This window comes from Malaya genurostris, chromosome 3 (genome assembly GCF_030247185.1).
Source record: "Malaya genurostris strain Urasoe2022 chromosome 3, Malgen_1.1, whole genome shotgun sequence".
Lineage (NCBI taxonomy): Eukaryota > Metazoa > Arthropoda > Insecta > Diptera > Culicidae > Malaya > Malaya genurostris.
In genome coordinates, this window is record NC_080572.1 from 102,690,414 (window position 1) to 102,716,115 (window position 25,702).

The 25,702-nt window shown below is 36.1% G+C and overlaps 1 protein-coding gene across 1 annotated transcript in view; it reads left to right on the forward strand.

The window, feature by feature from the left end:
- LOC131437178 (uncharacterized) overlaps positions 1 to 24,984 on the forward strand; it is a 213,673-nt gene extending 188,689 nt beyond the window's left edge. The window contains exons 4-8 of the mRNA XM_058606349.1: positions 8,368 to 8,488; positions 12,972 to 13,171; positions 13,240 to 13,353; positions 22,479 to 22,664; positions 22,728 to 24,984. Of these exons, the coding sequence (XP_058462332.1) occupies positions 8,368 to 8,488; positions 12,972 to 13,171; positions 13,240 to 13,353; positions 22,479 to 22,664; positions 22,728 to 24,633 (2,527 nt within the window). The 3' untranslated portion in view covers positions 24,634 to 24,984. The remainder of the gene's footprint in view (positions 1 to 8,367; positions 8,489 to 12,971; positions 13,172 to 13,239; positions 13,354 to 22,478; positions 22,665 to 22,727) is intronic.
- The last annotated feature ends 718 nt before the right edge of the window (positions 24,985 to 25,702 follow it).

The window sequence follows — 25,702 nt, forward strand, 5'->3', positions numbered from 1 at the left end:
TTTATTGGTCGTAAAAACTTACTTCAACTATAACAGTCTTCGGATTTTGGTTCTGGAGTCAAAGTCTCTAATATGAAACTTGTTTCGATTTCTCGTGAAATGTTAATGTTTTAATGAGAAAGGCCCCATTTCACTACCAGGTGGATTTAAACAGGTTTTCCTATGTTTATTTATTTATTTCAGTAAAACTTTCAAGTCAATCTATTAATTGGTTTTTATTCAATCCTGTCCACAAACTAAAACAATATAGTTTCGAGAAAAACGCTTTTCAAGTTTGAACTTTTCGTTTTATATAGCTCTAGCTCAGCAAATCGGGTTTCCGAGCAAACATATGTCGATTACACACTTTTACAATATTTCATAAGATCCCAAAAAAAATGCAGTGAACGTTTTTAAACTATCTAGAATAAATGCTGATCAATAATCTGTTATATCATACTTTTACTCCTATCATCAAACAAATCACATTCGCATGGCCCAGATAGGAAGCACGACGCTGAATACCACATCGCTAAATAATAAACACAAAGCATCATCCTCTGAAACAAATTGGAATGCGATAGCTCAAGTATTGCCAGCAAATAACGGTTCCTTCTTCGACTTACAAATGTAAGTTTACTTCATAAATGATACCATCAACGATGTATCTTCACTTCTTCATACCATAACTGGTAGGTGTCTACCACGACGCTACTACACTGCGTACGCCTAGACGGAGGAAACAATCATCGACAATAAATTTAATAAACATACGAACCGAACAAATTACAAATAATCGATCGCCGCGCCGTACCAGGCAGTGATTCAGAGACCTCATACTACCAGGTAGCCCGGTAACGGCAGTCAGCAGGAAGATCTAACGATTGTATTGATATAACTACAAATTATACGCGACCGGTGAATACCTGGAAGGGGCACGCCAGTAATGCGCGTCTGCATAATCTGAGCACTGAAGTGAATTTATGATTATGTTAACCGTTGAGGTTTTTATTCTTTCCGTAGCCGTCGTGGTTGCATGCATGTATCATTGATAATATATTAGAATCGACAATGAAGGAAATGCACGCAGTTTGTGTGTAGCGTTAGTAGCTTCCACGAAAAGCGTTTCTAGTTTCAGATCGTATGCTTCTTTCATACACTAGGTTGGTGGAAGAAAGTGTCATAAAGCGCTAGCGATTGGATGCTTTATTTTCCACGAATGACTAAAGGGCCCAGGAAGATGCAATCTAATGAAATGTGTCCTTTTGTTAACACTTTGCAGGTCAGGAATGCAGGCCTAACTAGTTAAAATGTATGTAATTTATTGAAACACATTTGACTGAGTTTGCTGCCGATTATAAACGTTTAAAATAATTTCCTGACCAGTGCAGCAGTTCCGATGACAACCCGAGAATTCTTTCATATGTAATTCACAACTGATTGTATTATACTGGACTATGAGAAAAAACTTATCACAAGACTGATCAAGAAAATTTCAAACAAAATGCGATGAAAGGAACAAAAATGAGTTGATTGATGTATCACACCCTAAATCCTAAAAGTTTCCCATTCAAGTTTTAAATAATTAAATCATACAAATTGATTCACCACAAAATAAGTGGTCAGATGAAAGTTAAGTTAACAGATTAGATGCAATGCTGCTTATTATTTTGTTATGTTAATTCATCTCGTTGGGCTTAGGTTCATTGTAATAAGTGAGAGTTTGTAGCTCGTTCACTGATTTTTCATTTATTTTAATCAAGCGGCTTACAAGAAACACGATTTTAAAGAAGTGCAAATTACTGCCCGTCACCGGCGGTTTACCACAATGAAATTGCTTCCGACGAAGTGAAGGTTCGAAACGAAAAATGATAATAGATACGATGCTTCACTATTGAAAGTTCTTTTCGAATGATTTTTGATAGCGAAATGTTTGGGCTTGGTGTTAGTCGTTTTCATTTGCGTGAGAAAGAAGTACTGCAATGCGCAAGAGTTGAGATCGCACTTCTTTGTGTGAATTCTACAATAAACAGGAACGTTACTAACATTATTCTGATATTTAAATAAACGTGAAATTTCTTTTTCATACGATTTACGATGAAATCACTGATATATTTGAATTTGCTATCTCTTCGAATATGCAGGACATAATACTTATACATTCTTTTACATTTACAGTGCAAAGTCACACGAGAAACGTCTGTGATTATAAATAAAACTGAAGACGTTCCTCGCAGTAAACAAAGTATCGTTATCGCTCTCAAACACAAGGAATCAGAACTAATTGGCCCAAGTAGCGCGTTCCCCTTGAATCCACGAAAACGTTCAAGTTTTATGCCAAAGGTTTCGACAATATCTTACAAAGCTATAGGTGGCCTGAAAATATTCATTGATAATTAGGTATCATATGGTAATACCCATCCAACAAGCTGTAGATTGATAGAATCCATTAACTACTAATAGAAATATCGACTATTGAGGAATCAGAACTTCGCTTCCATTTTCCTGATGGGAAGGATAAAAGGAACATGGAAGGAAAATGTGAAGTGGGAAACCAGCACAGAACGAAAAGAAATACATCGTTTTGCATTCACGATAGGATGCTGAACGACCTGCTGGTGCCAAAATGCAACCTCCGAGAGGATTCAGAGATTTTACAAAAGCGACACCATTCTGCTTTTCTGGAAGAATGCTGAACGATTCGCAATATGTATGAACAAAAGTAAATTCGGCACCCCATAAGGGATGCCAAACAATTTGCTAAACCTTTTAGGGTAGAAACAGAAGAGATTAGTTCACTCCAGGAAGAACGATTAACACCTCTGACTATTGCTCCTTACCATAATGGGTGAGAAACGATAGAACATCCTTTAATTTTAGCTCACCATACACAGATTTAAAAAACCCAAATTCATATAATATGAAGAATATGAAATCATCGCTTGGCGAAGACCGGTTATAACGCAAATATGCCGAAAAATAAACTTATTGTCTGTCTATGCTTTCAATTAGTCTTGGTTGAAACACGACTTACCTGTTTGATGGACTTATATCATCGAAACAGGTGAGATATCGTCTAATACTAAGAGATAAAAGATAAATGACTCTTCCGTACTATTTCGATAGCAGCCGTTATGAGTGCTCCACGGAAAAGTCCGTGATCGCAAAACAATTGAAATGTTATTTTTTCGGAATTCGACAAAATTCAATGGTTATTTTGCTAAACTGCCATTTTTTATTTATCATGCAGACAGCTTAATGAATATATATACACCAATCGACACACTCCAAGTAGTTGACTATGATTAAGAAATTTTTGATTCCATTTACAAACCTAATAACAATAATGCAATTTACAAGAGTAACGTTTATTCGCCATTTGAAAATTTCAACTTGAAACGTTTCTGTTTGCAATGAAGAGGATTTTTGTGTTTTTTTGTTTAGCTGTTTTTATCTTCAGCCAAGCCTTTTTGTTTGGAGCCGGAAAAAGACCGCTAGAGCTAGAGATTAACCATTTTCTCTCATCGGTACCATTTCATTTCTTCTTAGTTTCGAAGAGCTTTCGTTTAATTGTAAATGTATGATAGTATGTGACGTCAACAACAAACCGCTCAATTTTCTCGGAATGATCTCACTGAATTAGCAACATAAGAATTAAAGCACACTTTTTTGTCTTATCCGAATAAATATGTGAATTATTAGATTTGTCTGAAGTCGTTTAAAAAATAGGTTCAATGAATAAAATCTAATTCGAAATTCAAGAGAAAGGCATTCCACTAGGTGAATTAAGAAGCAATTTTTTCTCGTAAGGGTTTCAATCGTTTTTTTGCATTTAGTAAGATGTAATGTCACAAGACTTTTTCCAACTATGCACGCTTGTGATGGGCCTCCTAGTTTTGTTATAGCATGACAGAAATCGCATTTTTTCTTGAGCTGCCCCTTTCGGATCAAACGCTGTTTTGAGGCGCTCATAATGTAAGGATCAAATGTTCGTTCCCTCATTTACTGTCGACACACGAAGAAATCATACCGGGGTAGTTCACCCTATTTAACTAAGTTAAGTTGCACACCAGCCGGTTCTACGGAGAGAAAAGAATGCAAAATACTCAAACATCTTAATCAAGCGTTGTCAATGATAAAATGTAACAGCATTTTTTAACTCGCTCATTTATTGATAACTTTGTCATCAATAATCAATTAGCTAAGTAACTAGTCAAATTTCCTCTCATATCATTCATGGTCTGATACCTTCGGGTCATGCTTTCTCGAGGTTTTTGTAACATTCTTTAAAAAATAGACCTGAAAACTAGGAAATTAGTTGAAACAGTTGATGCCAATTTTATGCTAAGGGAAGATGTTTTTTATTAGAGCCTACTCGTTCTCTATTGGATTTCCATTCGACGACTGATAGAACTAATCTGTTACTCTAAGTTGTAAACTTTATTTTAGTCTTTCCTATATTTTTGGTAGTTGTACTTTTAAAGAATGCTGCTACCTTTTTTCTGATAAATCATTCAAGTCTTTCGAGTTTTTAGCGTATTTTATTTAACATTGACTTTTCCAAAGTACTCCGATGCTTCACTTCATTTGAACGCAAATTTCCATCGAAGCATACCGGATGCTTCTTAGAGTATATTTTAAAACACCGTTATAATATTAGTTCAATGTCATTTTGTTTGGCCATCCGCGTTTAGAAAATCGACATTACCGACCTTCTTATATCAACTCACCCTCTCGTTTACGAGCTGCTTCGACTTCCTCTTGTATTTCACATAAACTGCTTTCATCAGTTCAACTAAATTTTTAATATGATCATAAAAAATCACCTTGATGTGGGTAATAGTAATCACTATTATGTAACAGACTGTACAAACCTGCAAGATGCATGTTTTTTAGTCCCAACGAGAAAATAGCTTTTCTATGATTTCTTCACATTTTGCAGAATTAAATCTATTTAATTCATTCTAAAACGGGTTATCTGTTCATGGCGGTAATTGATATTTAATTATCCAGTGTGGCTGGCCACAAATTTCATGAACTGATCAATGTTCGCACTAATTTTTTCATTAGCTTAGGCTTCATTGAAGTGATACTGTTAATACAAGGTTTGGATAATAAGAAGAGTAACGGCCCTGATAACGTCTCTGTCAGTGTACTAAAACATAATTCATTTGCATTCGCAAAAATACTCTCTCAGTGCTTTAACGTAATTATTCAGACCGGTTACTACCCTGATTGCCTCAAGGTGGCTAAAGTCATTCCTGTGTTCAAATCGGGTGACCGTTGTGATTGTAATAATTACCGTCCTATATCTACATTGTCCGTATTCAACAAAATATTTGAAAAACTTCTAGTCACTAGACTTATCGAATTCCTAAGTAAGCATAATATCCTCTTTAGATTCCAATATGGCTTCAGACAAGGTTCTAGCACCCAAACCGCTATAATTGAATTAGTTGACGAAATTATAAGCGAGATCGATAGTAAAAATATAGTTGGTGCATTATTTTTAGACCTTAAAAAAGCTTTTGACACATTAGATCATAGTATACTTTTGGACAAACTCGATTGCTATGGGATCAGGGGCATTGCTAATTCAATTATCCGTAGTTACTTGACTAATAGAAAACAATTTGTATCCATCGAAAGTGACAGTAGCAACCTTGCTCCAATAAACATTGGTGTTCCACAAGGAAGTAATATTGGTCCACTATTGTTTCTTTTATATATTAATGATATAGGTAATTTACATCTTAAAGGAACTCCACGACTATTCGCCGACGACACAGTTCTGTTCTATCCTGACAGTGACATCAATGCTATTATTAACTCAATGGAAAGTGATTTAAGAACTCTTGATCAATATTTCAATGCGAACTTATTATCATTAAATGCCACAAAGACGAAGTATATGATTTTCCGTTCCACAAGGAAAATTATACCAACGCATAATCATCCCCAGCTTGGACACAATATTATTGAAAAAGTTGACTATTTCAAGTATCTGGGCATATATTTCGACCCCACATTAACCTGGGCTCACCACATAAAGTTTGTTGCCAAGCACGTGGCGTCGTACTGCGGTGTTTTATGGAGAGTCAAGTCCTTTGTTCCCCAGCGTGTGCTGTTAAATTTTTATTTTGCTTACATCCATTCACAGCTCAACTACTTGGTATCGGTGTGGGGGCGAGCCGCTAGTTCTTATCTGAAGAAACTCCAAACTCTACAAAACAGATGCCTAAAAATCATTTTCAATAAACCCTTACTATTCTCGAGTCTATTGTTATACTCTGACAGAAACCATAATGTTTTACCAATAACATACTTATGTGATGTCCAAACGTTGCTATTCATCCATGATAATTTGTATAAATCCACAGTACACCATAACCTACAGTTCCCAACTATATCCCATTCTAGAACAACACGCCGTAGTAACAATTTGTTTCGTGTTCGAGCAGCTACAAGCCTTGGTCAAAGACGGATCCTTTTTGTTGGTCCAACTAAATATAATGCACTTCCGCCTGACATGCGAGGAATAAGCAATCGTGCCACATTTGCGGCTAGACTAAAGTACCATTTTAAGCACAGACTGAACGAGATATTTAGCTAATTTAGTTTTTTGGTTTAAAATGTAATGTATTTATCGTCAACAGTATTTCATATTAATAACTAATTACCTAAAATATTTGTACTTTCTTTCCAACACAGCGTAGTAATTAAATTGTGGATCCCTTAAAAGGAAATCTTTTCCACTGGGATTCCACTTTAATAAATTGCACATCAAACCATGAATAAATAGAATCTCAGCGGACTTTGTATCAAAATTAAATTTGTATTTCTAGTATTATTATTGCCAGTGTCTATTTGTTTCTTGTTTTTCCGCTGAGACTAGTTGCGTCCACTACCAGGGGGCTTCAAATTGAAGCTTTTTTGGTGTGGGGGAGTGTGGTGGGCAAAAAAAAAAAAAAAAAAAAAAAAAAAAAGCTAGCTTCAAGAGAGTCAAATTGCCTTAAGCAATCCCAGTTCGATATCGCATATAATGCAAACGCCGATGTCGAACAGCCCTGCGTCGCAATAAAGTGCATTGAGGAGACCGGTTACAGCTTTGTGAAGAAGTAATGGAACACTTTATCCTCACCTAGTTCGGTAGCCAGAGTAAACATGTTAAGTGTCTGGCCGAGCTTATAATGCAGTCTACGGTCAGTTGGATATTGAAGTAAACACATCAAGCATGTTTCGTGGCTTTCCTTCCATGAAAAACATTTTTTCGCAAAAAAGATGTTTGTCATCCGTCTATCTCTGATGTTTTTTTTTAATCTTCCATAATGTTTTACAAGTGACCCTCGCTCATTTCAACGCAACTGGCCGTATGTCGTCGCTAAATATCTTCATCCGAGCGAGGGCATTTAAAATAAAGTGCAATTTTTTTATGCTCTGCCTCACACACTCGCTGTAGATGAATCTGAGCTAGATTTTTCCTGCTTCGGATAACTACGGAAATGGCTTGTCAATAGTTACTATCGATGCATGTTTTATGGTTAAATTGCTGTTTTCCTCTGCCCGCTTGGTTGCAATGTTTAGTTTCTGTTCGTCCAGAATTTTCACTTTTTTGTATTGTGTTTTTTTTCACTTCCTAATATGATAGTATGTTTACTTGGTTTTAAGATGCTCTTCATGATGGTTTCGTAGCTTTGAATTATTATCAAAATTCGTTTTCGTTAATGTAATGAACGAAAATGTACAGAGTTTTCTTTTTTCTTGCAGAATTGAGCTGGTAGTAGCAAATTATTAAACTAAATGTGTAGTGCAGTAGTGAGATTCGACAACACAATATTCAACCCAAAAGAGAGATAATGTTTTCTAGGAAGTGAGAAAACGACTTTTTCGTTGGAACACTGTCCCCAATAGAAAAATCTGCAGCCAAAAAACTGCTGAATCCATTCAAATAAAAATTTATACTCGACACACATTTGCACATCAGGCAACTTTCGCAAAGCACATTGTAGGTTTTTATGCAATTATCTGACAAGCTTGGTAGAAAAAGTGCATTAGCTTTTATGGCGATAATGAGAGCAAACCAGCGGCACCGGTATTCGAACAATTCGTTACATGTATCGATCGACACCAAGACCATGCTGAAATGGGGCCTCGATCATTCCTCGTTTATATTGAGTTGGGAATGCATATTAGTTGTAGTCTTATCAGCAGTTCGATTCTCAATTGCTACGTTAATAGATAATTTAATGCAAGTGTGAAAAATTAAGGTTACTTTTAGAAGAGACTGACTTTTCCATCCAGCACACAAAATCATTGCACGGTGTGTTTCAGACTCGAAAATATCTGTTTATCGCATTATATTCATTACGCACTTGTTCTTATTTTCAGTGACATATCGTACTGCTCCTATCAGATGGCACCAAGCGCTGGAAAAAGCCCTCCCGGGGGTACACAAATTGGTCCACCGGATGTGAACGAGATGACTTTGGGTTGGACTTCAAACATAAAGGTGAGCAGAAATATAATATTTGTACATAAACAGCAATTGATTAAAATGTTTTTCAAAATTAGGATGTGCTCTAAAAGCTGGTCCATTAATGACTATAAGGTTATGAATTCGTTTTAAATCTCTTTGACTTCAATAATTCTCACCACTTTTCCGAAGTCCGGATTTTTTACGGGCACGTAACCCCTTATCCACGGTCTGAGGGGGCCCTTGACGGGATCCACCGAGCCAAAAAAAAGCTCATTTAGTTAGTTAGGGACACACACATAAATCTTGCCCTTGGGTCCATTAATAGTAAAATCGGCGCTGCTGAAAAGAGTCACATCGAATGCATGCTGAGGCATATGGTGATTATGTTCTATCAGAAGTAACATGCAAATGATGGGTTAAACGGTTCAGAGATAATGATTTGGAAGACCTCTGAAATAGTTCGAAGAGGCCGAATTGCAAGCAATATTGGAAGAAGATGATACTTCTAGTCAAAAGCGAATGGCAGCAATGTTAAATATAACACAAAAAACAAATTCTGATCATTCAAAAGCTTTGGAGAAACACCAATGGTGTGGAAAATGGGTGTCACGTGAATTGAAGGGATTGTATCTATCTTCCCTTCAAAATTTTCAATTACATGAGTATTTTCTTACAAACGATGGCAAAAAACAGGTGGAAATCCCATAAAACTGACTAATAAATTCTTCTTGTTTGCAGAATTTATTAGTTGGTAGATATGAAATCTTAATTCTGTAATACTAGCCCTACGTTTTCTGTTCCGGAAGCACTTGAAGTAGTGAAAAATCGGAACTCAATTCGATTTCTCAGCGACGGTCGAACCACTTTTAAAGAATGTTGATTTAAAGTAAAGCTCTTATTGTTTCAAAAGCTACTGTTTATTATCATCTAGCCCCGACTTCCGGTTCCGTAATTACTGGGCGATGAGTGTCAAAACATTCAAACTGACATATAAAGTGACGATGTAAAACCGGTACGTTCTGATACGGAAGAACAATGCCGCACATTTCTCTGCCGGTAGACGACATTGAAAACAGTAAATAATATTATTATGATTATTATGATAATAATAACAATATTGAAAATCTAATGATAGTAACAACGCTGCGACTGCTGTACATATGTTTGAGACATACATATTCGTTCGCATCTGTTACTTCTATAAATCAAACTCATCATACTAGCGTTTTGGTTATCAATCTAAATAGGGTTATTGTACCAATAGTCATCTCATTAGTCGAGTAATCCAAGCTTTTTTGTGGATTACCCGACTTTCAATCAACGAATTTTGATGAAATCGAAATGTCTTTGCTTAGTCTTTGAGAAGCGATACCGTAGAAGAAAAACCTGAATCATCTAGTGATATTTATGAAAATATAAGTAATATGAGAAAGGCATCATTACACCACAAGGTGGATTAAAACAGGTTTAAAACTAGATTTTCTTTAAATTTCATCAATTTTTACACATCCAGCAAAATAACAAGATAATTTTTAGGTTATAAACTTTTTTTCTTTGAGTGCTCATTAAGTTACATTTTTACTTCTTTATAGTTTCCATTTGAAAATGTAAAAATTTTTTTTGTGTTCTTTGTAGCATGAAAAGCAAAAAAAAAACAGTTGATTCGAAAATTCTTCAATCAATTTATTAATGTTTCGCTTTTTGCTTTGTTAGATTTCACTACTTGTGATTGTTGACCAGATTTACAGTTTTTAGTTCTTTGCGACATTGAATCAATTGAATGAAAAGCATAAAATAGAACATATGTAGATGCCGATGGATGAGGTAAGAGTATGTCGACAGCATTTGTCTCTCTAGAAACACTTTAAACTCGAATTTATTCCTGCGTGTTTTCAGTATATCAATTTCTAATTCTGTTCCGGAAACTCTTACTTCAGCCGAGGCCGATCTCAGAAGGATATATGATTCCTTTTATATTACTTTTGTATAACTCGCTATTGGACACTAGGTCATTATTAGACTTTCTTTTAGCACTTATAAATGGAATGATTTGTTGGGAGACAGAGTGTTAATTCATTTAACAGTTTTGGCTTGAAACTTACCGAAATGACCGCAGTCTATGTATCATAGAATTTGATCAGAAGCGTACATAGAATTTGAAACATAAGTTGCATAAGTGTTCACATTCAGGAGGACTGCGGAACGGAGAGCGAATTGAACAAACAATCGAGAAATTATAGAGCACTTAGAGGCATACGAGAGTTTTAGGCACTTCAAATAAATATCAACGTCGTTGACGTAGACCAGAAACAGAAGAGGTTCAAGAAGATTTCCTTGAGGAACCTCAAATTTAGAGATGAAAGATTCAGAAGTACTGTCACCATTTTTACCTACATTTTGCGTCCAATGAGGTATGCCTTCAATCAGCTTAGAAAACAACCGTGAAAACCGATACGCTTCAATTTTGCTAGAGCAATCTTATGATTAATTGTATCAAATTTAGCAGACAAATTGGTATAAATAGCAAATACTTGGTGTCCTTACTCTATTGCTCGGGTAATCGAAGAGGTATGACAAACATGGTTTGTGGATGTTCTGGTCTTAGGCACAAACCCGTGTTGATCGGTTTAAAAGCTCTTGTTGTACTTAACCCAACAACATAATGTTTCCTCCATGCTTTCGGAAATAGGAAGTAATTTTACGATGCAATTTTCAATATAAATAATTCACAATTATGGTTTTCTAAACTGATTTGTTTCAACGAGTATTAAAAGTTATGACCAGTAATTACACTTACGCAGCTTGGATCCGTTACGCATTAAAGCCATAAAGACAGGCTGAATGTGTCAAAACTAGTAATGGAGATGATGTAACAATATTTCACGCATTGTTCGGAAAATGGCCAATGACCCCTCTGTCAACATCCACTTTGACGAGTGTTGTTTTCAGCACCAGACGAAAGATAAAACATTGTTATTGGTCTAGACACATAATACAAAAACCGTAGATTTCAAGAGGTTTTTCCGTAGATCCGAAGAAGAGATAGCAACCTGTAGAATTGGCATCACGCTTGTTTGTCTTTCTCGTGCTTGGACAACGGTTTTGATGCAGTGAGAGACATTCAAATTTGAAACTTTTCATTCATTCTAGCCCGCGTAGTTGACTGTTAATATCAGTAAATTATGAACTTTTTGGTATTTTCTTCCATTGTAGTTATTGTAATTTGTACCTTGTGTACTTCTGCAGGTGAACAGTGTCCGAATAAGTGTGTCGTGAATTCGTCCTGCTTTAGTAGGGGTAGACCGTCACAACTCTATTGCGAGCAAGGAAATGAAATCATGCACAATTCCCACAATATATACACTTATGACGTTTTGGGATATTCAGAAGTGTGAAGAAACGTGTCAGTTTCAGTCGCATTCACATCATCCAGTTATGTATCTGACATTAGCCACCCACTTTTTTGAGTATCATAGATAGAATACCGTCAGGACCATGGTTTGAGATGACGCTCGCAAGGTTTGACAATATCGTTTACTGTCACATGAATTAAAGTTAAATTATTATGATATGAGTTGCGTGTTCAAGACATCATTTGCTTCGGTAATTCTGTGATTTTGGTTGGTAAAATTGTAGACATGCGATGATAGTTGGATTTAATTCTTCGTGAAGCATTCTTCATCTAATAAATTTATCATATCCCTTGAGGTAGCAGCAATGAGGAGTACTTGCATATGCTTCATCACACACAAATATCTCATGATAAAAAAAGAACCGGAATTTTCATTTTAAAATTCCCGCGCTTGTCCAATCGGTAAACTTTTATTCTCTCAACGTTGGCAACACTTTTATACACATTCTGTCAAATTTTGACGCATATCGTACGATTAGTTTTTGTTTGGCGTCTATACAAAGAAGTTGAAAAATTTTCGTGTGGCGATGTTTATAATGTTTATATATGGATGAAAATTTAGAACAACGTGCGTGCATCAAATTTTGTGTTGCAAATGGGTTTAAGTGTTCCGAAACGTTGAAAATGTTAGAAAAGGCCTTTGGTGAATCGTGTCTAGGAAAAACACAAGCAAAAGAGTGAACCTATGTTGAATTTCTTTTAGTAAATCCTAAATTATGGATTTCATAGCTTCATTTTAGTAAATCCTTAACTATGGATTACAAATCAATGAAGTCAATTGGTGAATAAGCTCTGATAGTTTATTGAGTTTACCTAATGGAATGCAATAGGCAAAATTCAAAAAAATATTTCTCTCAATTCTTCTATTCTATCTTCATTCTGCATCGATACGTATTTCGTCAGCTATTTGTAGAATAATAGTATGAAGTTCAACTAGCAGAGGAATTTCATATGTATGTATATGTATATGTAGGATAGATGGGAATACCTTAAAATATAGAAGAAGGATTCTTCGGATTTTTTTTAGGTAAAACTACTTTATAAATATTAAGGATTGCAGCTGCTGTAATTGTCTATTTATATTCTTTTCTCTGAATTTCTCAGCAAGAGAACCAACGTCCACCCGTGTTCAATCCAGAAGACTACGTAATTTCACTGAAAAAGTACGGACGCCGGGGAACAAATGGCAGTTTCAAATCCATCTACGATACATCGTTTGTGGAGGAACCCAAACCAGAAAAACAACAGCAGCATATCGATACTAATCGCTCCCACACGTTGCCACACAAGAACTCAGAGTACAGGTAAATGACTGGCATACTATAATATGTCAGATAAGAATTAGTAATTTCTAACCATTGAAACTTCATAGGTCACCAATACCAGCTCCGCCGGAAATGGACTGCGAGATGACCCTGCGTCAGTTTGGCTCAGTGACCGATCTGCTGACCAAATTAAGAGCAGACCTGCGAGCCTCATTTCCCAGGTAAGAAATCTTCTCACAGTCATCCGCAAATTACTGTCATAAACCACCCATTAGCATTAATTTCACGACTGGGCTTTAAATGTATCGAGTATAATTCCGCACTAACCAAGCAGAAGCTACTAGTATACAATCGAGAAAAGCAATGAGTTTTTGTTTTCTTCACACACGTCAAATTATCCATAATGAGCTCCCATCGAAAATACGGAAAGCGTACACTCAAAGTCCATAGCCTAACTCGCCCTTGATTGTTAAAGAAGCAAAAACAGTAACGTTCGAATTACGCTCTTGAATGGTTTACCACAAAGGTACTTATTACTCAGACGCAATCTTCACTAGCTATATCCATAATAAAACTCTTTGGGGTCAGTCTTGACATCTACATCATTAGGCACCCGGATTGGAGAAAGCACGAGACATGGAAAATTTAAACCTTGAGACTATCTGATGGCATAGTGTGCATTTTCTGCTAACTAACTTCCTGCTCTTGCAATGCCGTAACTCATCGAACAAGTTCAATCTAGTGGTGGTTAATCAACAATCCTCTCTTGGTGTGAAATCCATTCCACTTGACCTAAATTGGAAATTTGGAAAATGTAGTTCCGTTTGCCACAAAATTCCCATCACTTTATTTTATAAATTTGAATATTAATAACATAATATTTTGACGTTTTGCAGCGTTAAATCACTTTCCATATTGAATATTTCTAATCGCTGAGATGTTTCTGGAACGATCTGTAGAGTGATAAATATCACATTTTATGAGAAAAATACAGTGATATACTTTCAGTATGCGATCTTGAAAAATATTTTTGGTAAACGAAATCAACTAATGCTCAATGAAATCAATCAGCAAAAATACTGCTCTTTTTTAGAGAAATATACATATCTCATGCCAGTGCACAATACTGAGAAAGCTAAAATGGTTCAATTTCAAACACGAAACCATATTTTACCTCTCTTCGACCTGGCCCCGACCTTCAATCCAATCCAACCGCCCAAGTATGAATTATGCTATTACCAAGCATTTACGGAGGAACTTAAACTTTCCGGTAGATTTAATTCGTAGCTTCCCCGTCAATCATGTTCCTACTTTCCCAGCACCGTAGGAAGTGAGTTTTCATCATTTCGCCACCTCGATTTGTATAGAGTACCGAAGTGCTTTCCGTGTGCACCGCCACTGACAACGAGTCCGTTTTGTCTGCGTCTCGTCGCCCGGAGCTGATGCGAACGAATCACGGGTAGCGAGATAATGGCCAATCATAAAGATAGCGATCGCTCTTGAACAACTATAATACATTTTGTGAAGTGCATATATATTGTTCCGAGCCTTGATGATGAGTTTGAGCAAACATAGATATACTTAAGTATATCGGTCTATGTTCACATCTATTTATGTAATCAACTATACTACGCAATTAAGTTACCGTTTTAGTAAAATTGTATACATAATCATTTTTAACTGCACCGAGATGATATGGAAAATTTTACGTGAAGCTTTATAGAGTAAGAGCCACAGTGTCAGCCTAGAATTCTTCGGTTCGATCGTTCGAAATCTCGTAGGTAGTATCCGTTAAACAACTGGAACTTTGTTTTTTCCAAATGTAGCTTCCTTTTCAAATCTGAGAACAGAAAATAGTCACTGGGAGCTAAATCTAGCGAATAAGAGACATGCGGAAGAAATTCAAATTTCAACTCATGGAACTTATCCAGCGTAACAATATGTTGCGGCACCTAATTTTAAAGAGAGTGACAATTTTTGGTAGTGAATATCTCGTGTTGTATCTAACGTATCAACATACAAATAATTTGATAAGCTTTGAGCACTTTTCGCAGTGTGAAATTCGCACCAAACGAGTGCGAATAAAGCCAGCATTTGACTGCTTTGGGTTCGAGCAAAATGCTCCGAACAATGATTAATATCGTAGAAAATTCCACAATTTGGCCCTTCTGAATATCGGGAATGAATCCCGTGCAGCATTTTGATAGTGTTTTTCACTGAAATATGCAAATCCGAAACGAAACAATCGACATCAGAGCAATTCCAGGAATGAGTAGACGGTAAAGTGACAACATTAGAATCGACCTTCTCCGATTTGGATGAAACTTTGTACATGGGTTCAGTATGGCAAACCATAAGTTGAGATTGAGAGGTCAATCCGACTCACGGTTGATTTTTAAAAAGGGTGTATGTATTTTTTGCATTTCACAAAAATTACCTTTTTCAAGTCGTTGTAACTCGGAAACCGTTAATTGTACAAAAATGGCGTTCAGGAAGAAGTTGCAGGGAATCGATTGGGCACTCTAATAAAAATATACACTGAAAAATTTTTTTGATTTTTTTCTCAATTATTACAATATAATCCAAAAGAGTTAAATAAAAAACAAGCATGTTTTTAATTTTTTTGCGATAATTTTTATTTTAAAGCTGTTACTAAAACCTACATATTGATGGATATCCCATCCGTGCTTTTAAAAAATGAAGAAGTTAAACCTAAAACAGTTTACGGGCCTCATTGTAATTCGGAAACCGTTCATCGTACAAAAATCGCATCCAGGAAGAATTTGTAGGGAATCAATAGGGCACTCTAAAAAAGATATACACTGAAAAAAAAATTTTGATTTATTTTTCAATAATTTCAAAATGAATAAAAAAAATTAAATTTAAAAAAAATCAACGTTTCGATTTGTTATTGATAATTTTTATTTTAAAGCTCTTATTAAAACCTACAGATTGATGGCTATCCCATCCACGCCTTTTGAAAAATGAAGAAATTACAGCTAAAACAATTTACAAATATATTTGAAATTTCAAGTTCTCGTTGAAAGATAATCATTTAAACAGTAGAATATTATTCTACAGGTTAAAGGCAATAGATTTGTTCATGATATCCTTTCTTACCAATTTCCGGTCGTCAGTTCGACTCCGACGATCGGCTTGAGGCTTCCGAATCGTCGTCAATGTTTCCTTACACCGTTTGATAACGCGCCATACGGTATTTCTGGGCAAATTCAGCTGTTTAGCTAGCCTAAATGCAGACCACAATGGATTTTCCAAATAACTGTGCACAATTTTTTCCCTTTTTTCGGCTTCCATGTTGATTGTTTACAGAGTACAGTCGATTTGCGGAATGTCAAAAATCATACGTGAAGCTGACAAAATTCCCGACACGTGGGCGCCAAGAACTTCCAAATCCGTCCACCAGGAACGTCACAATATGAGCAAAAGTTTGTTCCAATTCTAAATGAAGCAAGCTTTACGAACGATTATCATTTTTATTTGTATTCACGTCCTCCAGTTCTGTTTGTGACACAACTCACCCCTTTTTTCGTTAAAGTTTGAGGACGTGTAGCTTTTGAATCGACGATCAATTCCTTTTGCGTTTCTGTTTTTGGAAATCTTGGTGAGTCAATTTTATTTCTTTCTCCTTTTTTCGAACGCTACCAGGAAACTGAAACGGATGGAATGGCGGACGCATTGAAATTTACTGTCAGTGTCAATGCATCTGGCATGGTAGCGTTCGGAAAAAAAGAGAAAAATAAAATCGATTCAACAAAGTAGCCATTCAAAATCTATACGCAACCCACTATTCTCAGGCCGTAAAAACCGAATTTTATCAACGCACGAAATTCTTTTCTCAACATTATTTCTAATCTTTCGAAATAAGAGCAGCAGCAGCAGCAGCACAATAACTAATACATTTATGAACCGAATATTATGAAGTTTTGAAAGACGACATATGAAGGAGTTTGAACGCTATACGAATTTTCAATACATGACGCCATCGATCTGTCAGACCGGGGACTCACAGATAAAAATATTTTGTGAATTTACATTTATTTTCATGCACATATTTGGAGCAGGCAATTGAACGGAAAGTTACATTACAAAACTAAGCGGTTTTTAAATATCCAGTCTTGTTCAATGAAAAACTAAATGAATCTTAATGTAATTTTACATTAATCATGGTTTTAAATCAGATTTTCGTTTCAACTGATGTCTATTTCATAGTACTATCGGTTTACAGGTCGTATAAGTTTCATGTTTTCTTTCTGTGCTTGTTGACCAGCGTGTTAAGTGATTATATACCTTCCGACTTTTATTTACGTGTCGTGTAAATTTCATAATCCTTTTCAGTTTACTGTTATTTAACGAAAAACTAACATTTTAAATTGGAGAAAACTAATAAAAATTCTATATTATTGAATAAATTAGAAACATAATAAACAGTACCAGTGATTTAAATTGAACTGAAACGAACCACGAAAGTTTTAACTCCAAATAAAACCACACCTAATAATACCTTTTCTTGGACATTTTACGTATATTTGTTACAACATTATTTCAGTATTAGAGTCAATCATCACAAATTGAGCTTTTGAAAACATTATTAAACACATAAAACAAACTCGTCCCTGACAATTCAAGCGCATCATAGAAGCTTCGGTATCATTTACGGCTGAACGTAATAAAGCATAAATAATTCCAAAATTGCAAGAAATTTCATTTTCTATCAGGCTAGAAACGGTACAATCAATCATAGTAACGCACAAATATAGAGTTTCTACCATTGTTGAATGCCACACTGTTTTCGGCTGGTAGACTCAAGTTGCTTGTGAGAAAAAAGGTTGTGAACGGACACTATCTCTGTTGAGTTTAATAAATCAACAGAACGAGAATCACTGTTCCGAGTGGCCACGATCGCCGATATTTAGGGTATGATGGGAAAACCAGTAACGATATTTGCTAAATGGAAAGTTAGTAGCTCGACGACGTTTGCATAATTTAATGCCGCAGTAAGACAGATGACTCGACTTGGAAATGCTGAATGAACAATAGAACTGTATGCTTCCTAGGTGATATTATCTAGTTTAGTTCAATGCGATTCCCATCGACCACTACAAAAAACTTTCTGTTTCTGTGCTCCATGTTTAAAATAAATATATTTAGACAAACAACGATTGCAATTTTTTAGGCGTTCAGCGATTTGATATGGAATGCTAAATATTTTGAGGATGTTCCGAATGTTCCTGAAATTAGGAATTCTTTACGAAAACCGGTCGTAAGCCGCAGTTAAAACCTTTCTCACATATTTTTACAATTAATATAATTTACATAATATAACTAAAACCAAATCTATTTTCTCATTTTAAGGTGATAGTTCAAGATTGCTTTGGTGATATAAATTTACGTCATCTGAGACCGCCATATTCAAGCGTCAATTTGAATCATTTTCAAAGTTGATCGAATACATGTTGATGAAATACGGATAAATTTCTATATGTTGAAACCTGTAAATTTACACGTCACACAGTGGTTCGAATCAATAAAAATGTGGACATAAATCAGTAGCTGCCTAACCGTTCTTTTAATGCATATAGTTGCTTTTAAGAATTTTTTTACAAATATATACCGCGTAATTTGATTCTATCCCTAATTGTTCATGGCCTACATTGACAAAAAATATAACCATAACTTTTTTTTTCTGAAGAGATAAGAATTTTTTTTTCTTCTACAAAGTTTTAGAACTATTGAAAATAATTTACTTTGTCAAATATAACAAAAGTCTAGGTCACACCGTTTCGGATATACAAAGCGTTTTCATGTCAACCCCCCTAAAATCAGTTTTTTATTCATTACTTGTTTCAAGTTATTTTTTATGCATACTTTGTTTGTAATAATTTAAGAAAATAAATACTCCCATATTTTTGTTGAAGGTAGTGCATGGGTTTGTTGTTACCTTGCAAAGTTATACATCATTTTACCTTTTTTTATACCTATGATAAAACCTTACACCGAAGCGAAATATGCAGCTTTTTACAAAATTTATAGGAAAAGATATGCTCAATACTATAAAAAATCTAAGTGAAAACTCGATGGAACTTTTTTAAGGCCTTTTCAAAGTTAGTTTTAGTTATCGAATTATGACAACACCCTTAAAACTAGTTTTCTAATCATAACTTGTTTCAAGTTAGTTTTTCATACATACTTTATTTGGAATAATTGTAGAAAATATAGAATCCCATAATTTCATAGAAGGTAATACATAGGTTTATTCTTTTCTGGAAAAGTTATACATCATTTTACCTATTTTTACCTAGGAAACCTTGTACCGAAGCGAAATATGCAACTTAATGCAGCAAACTTTTACAATACTTATAGGAAAATATATTCTCAATCCAATTTATTTTCCAATGAGAATATCCTGAGTACTATTCGTATGACTCATTTTCACTATGGCCATGCTGAAACCATGAATGGTTAAAAAACAGTGGGTGTCACGCGTCTGCTATTTCTGTAACTCACTTTTGCAGTGAGCGTAGAGATGTGCAATTCGCTCCTGAGCTATTCCAGTGAATCGAATCTTTAAAGTGAGCTGATAGCTCACAGCTCTTTTTAAAAGAACCGCAGCTCACCAGTTCACCGCACTGGTAAGCAGGGATGCCAGGTTCATAGATTAATCTGTGTTTTACAGATTTTCAAATTTTTGCACGGATTTCAAAAATGGCACAGATTCTCCCAGTCTAGCACCAAAAATTAGAGCGGTAGGAAATAGTGAGAGTTTTTGGATCGTTACAGATTCTTGAAAAAATGACCTGGCATCCCTGCTGGTAAGGTGAAAACAACCTACGAGCTGAACGGATCTTCGGCTCTTGAAGAGCGAGTTATAAATGAGAAGAAATGTGTACATGAGCTTTTTTTCGTTCTTCCAAGATGCCACTTTTGCAGATATTCTCAAACATGACATAATAATAATACGCAGACAAGTTAGTTCACATAGCATTGTTCTTTGTGCATCAATGATTTCGATCATGCATATGAAAGAAAAACGGAGTAAGAAAAACGGCACAAAAAACGGTGCTCGAAACAAACCTTCTGTTCAATCTTAATGAGCTGATTAGCTGATACATTGAATCAATTCCCTTTAGTGAGCTGATCGGTTCGGAGCTGCTCACCGGTATGAGCTGCTTCGCATATCTTTAAGTGAGCGTTGCACAATCAACATATCGTCTTAAAAAACATGTTGCTTCGCGATAACTCAATTTATTTACACGTTTAAAAATGAAATCTCTTCATAAAGGTTTGTACTTTTACAATACTTTTTCATATTTTGTTTGGAAAAATTTTTTCAATTTTTTTTATTATGTTGAATTGTTGAACTTTTGATAATTTTTCGGATTTTCAATATTTAGACCTAACTTTGAAAAGGCCTAAAAAATTGCATCGAGTTCCACTTAGATTTCTAATATTGTTTATTGTCAAAAAGTAAAAAATAATAATCACAACAATTTGCTTAGGTTGCGCGTGCAAGCAGGAGCTTGTTTATGCGTATTTATGGGCACTTTGTAATAGATACTTAGGTAATAGAGGTAGATTCTACGTAGATAAAACCAAAAAAAAATGTTTTTAAAATAAAATGAATATATCAAATGTTTTTTTCTTCAAAAAAAAAATATTTTTTTCGAAATTGGTACTACCTCCTTCGAAGACACGTTAGCTCTTAAAAATCAGTGAAAGTCAGTACAGACTTTTGACCGTCTTTTTCCAGTTTTGAACCACTGTGCGTCAGCTCGAAAGGCTGGATTTGTTTGACACATGTTTGAATCATTATTGTAATGTTCCATTTATTTACGAATTAAATCATATGTGGAATTGTGGAATGTGAAATGGGATCAAAAGTTGTAGAGATTTTCTTAAATTTTTTACAAAAAAACCAGAATTTCGGATAAAGTTTTAAAATTTGCATATAGAACCAACTTGGGTATGTTTAATATCAAAATCAATTGATTTCCCATCGATTAGTCACCTGAAAGAACAACATTATTTGCGAAAGTTGAAACTACAAAATGTTCACTCACTTTGTTTAGACTCTTTGTTTATTCAAATCAGGGGTGGAAACAAGCAAATTTGATTCACAGTAAATAGAAATAGTCAGTATTATCTTTTCATATCACATATTTATTGTAGAAATTATAATGACTTTCGAAATGAATGATTTTTTATAAGATAAATTTTGGTTTTACTTAGAATTTAGGAAAGTCTTCAATTTCATTTCCCACAATTTAAATACATAATCGCAATTTTAGTTTTGTTACCCAATTTTTTAATTCACGGTGTTCGGTTTTTTGATTCACAATCGGAAATCTTGATTCACATTTTCATGCGCAAAATGGGCTTATTTCCACCTCTGATTCAAATATTACATTATTTCGTAATTTGTGAAGGGTCTCTACTTTTTCGACATTTACATTTCAACTCTTTACACGAAATGCTACCCGAAACCTTCGGTTATCGTTAAGAAATAAACAATGGAAAAGTTTCATAGTCGCTCCACGACAATCCTAATAGTATGAAAATGAAAAAAAAACTGTCAGTTCTTGTTATGATCATTTAAGTAAATTTTTCAATGAAATTTTGTCATAAGGTAAGTATACATATTACAAGATGGTCCTGATGGCTTGTTTTAAACAGGTCACGGAAATCAATTTTGAGGCATATGAAAGAAATTTATGGCGTTTTCGTTTTTAATTTGCACTACACCGGTGCAGTGCTACACTGAGGCATGAATAAACGAACAAAAATGACGAAAACATAAACAGTAACCATTGACTACAATAAACGATTTCATTGCACAGAGCTACACCAAACTTTTGATGAGTGCTACACCAGTGGTATCGGTGCAGAAAAAGTGTAGCACTAGTGTAGTGCAATTGGTAAAAACGAACGGTTTAGGTGCAGCTTTCGCTACACCGGTGTAGTGCAATTTAAAAACGAAAACGACATTAAAAAAAAATCGGATTTTATAATTGTTATTGGATCTCACTATTATTCGATTTCATAACAAAATAACAATCATTTGCATCATTACTCTATCGTCTGGACCGCCTTCCTGAATTTGAAACATCCTCTTTCACATTCAGCTGCGATACGCCTAATGAACTCTGAAACGGGTACGCAAAGATAGGTTTAAGTAACAACCAAAAATAATTAACTTATCTGCATCTTCATCGCACCTGGGCCTCCCAGAGCGATCCACGAATACCGCCATTACAAGCCCATCAGCTACTAATGCACTGACCGACACCCGCTGACAGTATATCTTTCGCTTTTCAATCTCTTCCGACAGTTTCGTCCAGGAATTCGTCTCCAGTCCGTTGGATGGCGTAAGTTTGCTACTGGAAGTGCTGCGTGCCGTTCAGCTGAGCCAAAGTGCACCGATGAATGGCACCACGACGATGCCGGCCCCAGGTGCCATGCCACGGACCAATCAATCTTATCAGCGTAGAGCCCTACTGGATGAACTTGCGTGCTTGTAAAATTTTCACCCATTCGATAAACTTCAAAATATTTCTATTAACCATTTATCAAATTGTAGACAATGCCTCAGCATCTGCTGCACCAGAAGTCCAGAAGCCGGCGCTCGACTTGGCACTACGGCGATCGGGTTGTTGCCTTTGGCAGCGGCCGCCACGGGAACCGGAATTCGCTCAAGGATTGTAGCACTGCAGCTGCTTACAATAGCGTGCGATAAATCAGCCTTAGGTGATGGAACTCAGCGAAGCCAGCAGCAAGGTCATACCGCCGTTTCAGAAGCTCTATCAACGCTTCGTCTCAGATGCGCAGAGCCGGTACGATTTAGGTTACTAGTAGGCATGCTGAATAGTGGTGGAGGCTCGGGAGAACTACAGGCAGTTGGCATGAAATTCGTAAATACATTTTTGGAAAGTTCAGAAAGTGTTCAGGTTCGACTATACCTTCAAGCGGAACTTTTCCAGGCAGGACTGGACCCGGCACAAATGTGCAAAATTATTTCGTCCACTTCTCCTTGGTTAGAACGCCTCCGAGTCGAAGTTAAACGTTGGGAGGCTATTCGAATAGATATTGAGCAGTTACAGAACCAAGCGCGATCGGCCGAACAGGTTCGCAGCCGTTTAGTAATTCTTGAGCGTAGAGTACAAATTTTACACGAAGAAAAAACTGTTCTTACGACAATGGAAAGAAGACTGCAGGAACGCTGTGCTGAGTTGCAGAGAGAAGTACTACGACTCAAAGGTAATCAAAGCCATGATGCCTCGAACAGCTCTAGTTTGGAGAAGAGGCCTGTAGCATTGCCCAGACAGGTTCCACCTCAGCCCAAGAGGAATACCTCGGAAAATGATGATGAAGGTATTAGTAGTTCGGAGACTGGACAATCTTCGACTCCCGAACCTCCACGTGTGTTTCCCACCAAGGAAGGAACCAGTTCTCATTCACATAAGTTCAGCATTTCGTTGAATCAAGATAATGTCAGTCCGTCCAATGACATTAACAATAACGATGATGATACCAATGCCACTATTGAAGACGTTATCGAAGAGTTGCAAAATATCGTAAACGATGCGGAACGGGAAATCTCTGATCAAAATGAAGTACTCTATCATCAAATGCAGGATTTAACCGATAAAACATTGTACAGCTTGGAAATAAACACTGAGAATGAAATAGTACCTGTAAACCTCCTACCTCATCCACCCCGCAAATCCCGTTCCTTAGCACATCTCATCTCAACACCTTCTGATGGGGACGGATCTGGATATGACATTATATTAGCCAACAATGAAACAAAAATCAATTTTTTCGAAGATGAAAACCTTGCGAAGGAGCAGAACAAATCATTCGTCGACAGCAGTTTTTACAACGAGGAAACAGTACCTGATCAGGTTCGTCCAGATATCATTCATACGGCTGTTGAATCACAGGTTTTGCACAGAAGTCGTGCATCTACCAAAGATTCCAACCGAGCGATACTGAATGTCATTATGGATGCCAGGGACAAGGAATGCCGAATGACTCGGGCGCAATCTTTGGAACGCGAGACACCGCCAGCTCTCCCGGCACAGCAGTTTAATGGCGTGTTCTTTATGACGGATATGAACAGTGCCGGAAAGTACCCCAAGCCAGATATTACCGCCGCGCTAGAAGCAAAAAAGGTAACCAAAAATCTGGATCGTCTAGGTGCCTACGGAGTCGATTCGATGATCGACATAGTTATGACTAGTGAGCAAAGAGCGGCAAATAAGTCCAATGGGTTTCAAAAAATTCGTATCAACCATCAACAGTCGAATGGAAATGGTGGCACGAACGGAGCTCCGGGACACAATAAAAATGGCACTGGGAACAATAATTTCAAGCTGCGATCGCAGATGCATTACCCAGGAAATGGGTCTTTGCTCCGAGAGACAAGCCGCAGCCAGACTAATCTTGGCTCTAAAGTAACCGATCTTCCATCAGGGTTGTATTGAATGATTGAATGTGGTAGCGCTCCGATGTTGCGATTGACTTCAAGAATGCAATGTTTTAAATACTTCTGTGCAATATTTATTCTTTTACTTTGAGCTTAAGATATGTTTTAATTCAATTTCAGTTAGGTGTTCCACTATCTACACCCGAATGATATCGACGTTCTAGTTTGTACATAGTTACTCCCGTTACTCTAAACGATAAGTGGTGATGGTACAACACAAACTATCTGCTCCTAGGGACACCTTTCCGAATAGCTGCGTTTGATGTTTATGAGAAATTTAAGCAAAATGTGTTGATTTTAAGTTCTTTTCGTATAATTTTAAAAGATTCATTACACCCAATAAAGATATTTTGTCCAAAAACATCGAGCGAGTTCCATCAATACTGAGAAATCATAAGTCTGTCATTCGGGAGAGTAAATTCAGTTCCAAAATCTTGAGTAAACCATCTACTAAGAAAATGATTGCATTTGACAGACTTCCCAATATTGTATCCTTACCAGTCGTGAATGCCGTTCAACCGATTGCTGGTCTGGTCTGGTAAGGGCCCTTAAAAAATTTCCATTGAAATGGGTATATGTGGATCAAAGCATCCGATCGCGAAAAACTTAAATTTCGCTGAGTACGAGATGATTTTCAACGGCATGTCATATTGGCAACGGAACGTGGCAACAACAGGACAAAAGGCATCCTAAACGGGGATTTCTTTAAAATGTAGGAAATTTCATTTCTTTAAAAGTGACATTAATAATTTTATCTCCATAAACAAAAGATGTTAACTTTGTAGTTTGACGACAGAATTATAAAAATAAACCTGTTTTAATCCACCTAGTGGTGTAATGATGATTTTCTCATGTATAATATTGTGGTATTCTATTCAAAAATTTTCTCTTCGATCTTTGAAAGAAACCAAAAGATTGTTTGTGCATTAACTAGTATAACATAGAGAATGAAACAGTGCTTTGCTCGCGTAGGTCATCCTTAAGAAAACGAAGTGGGTTCACTATTATATGCACTTCCGGCACTGGAACCCGAGAACCGCTATAATCGAAGTCGGTTCGTAAGGCCA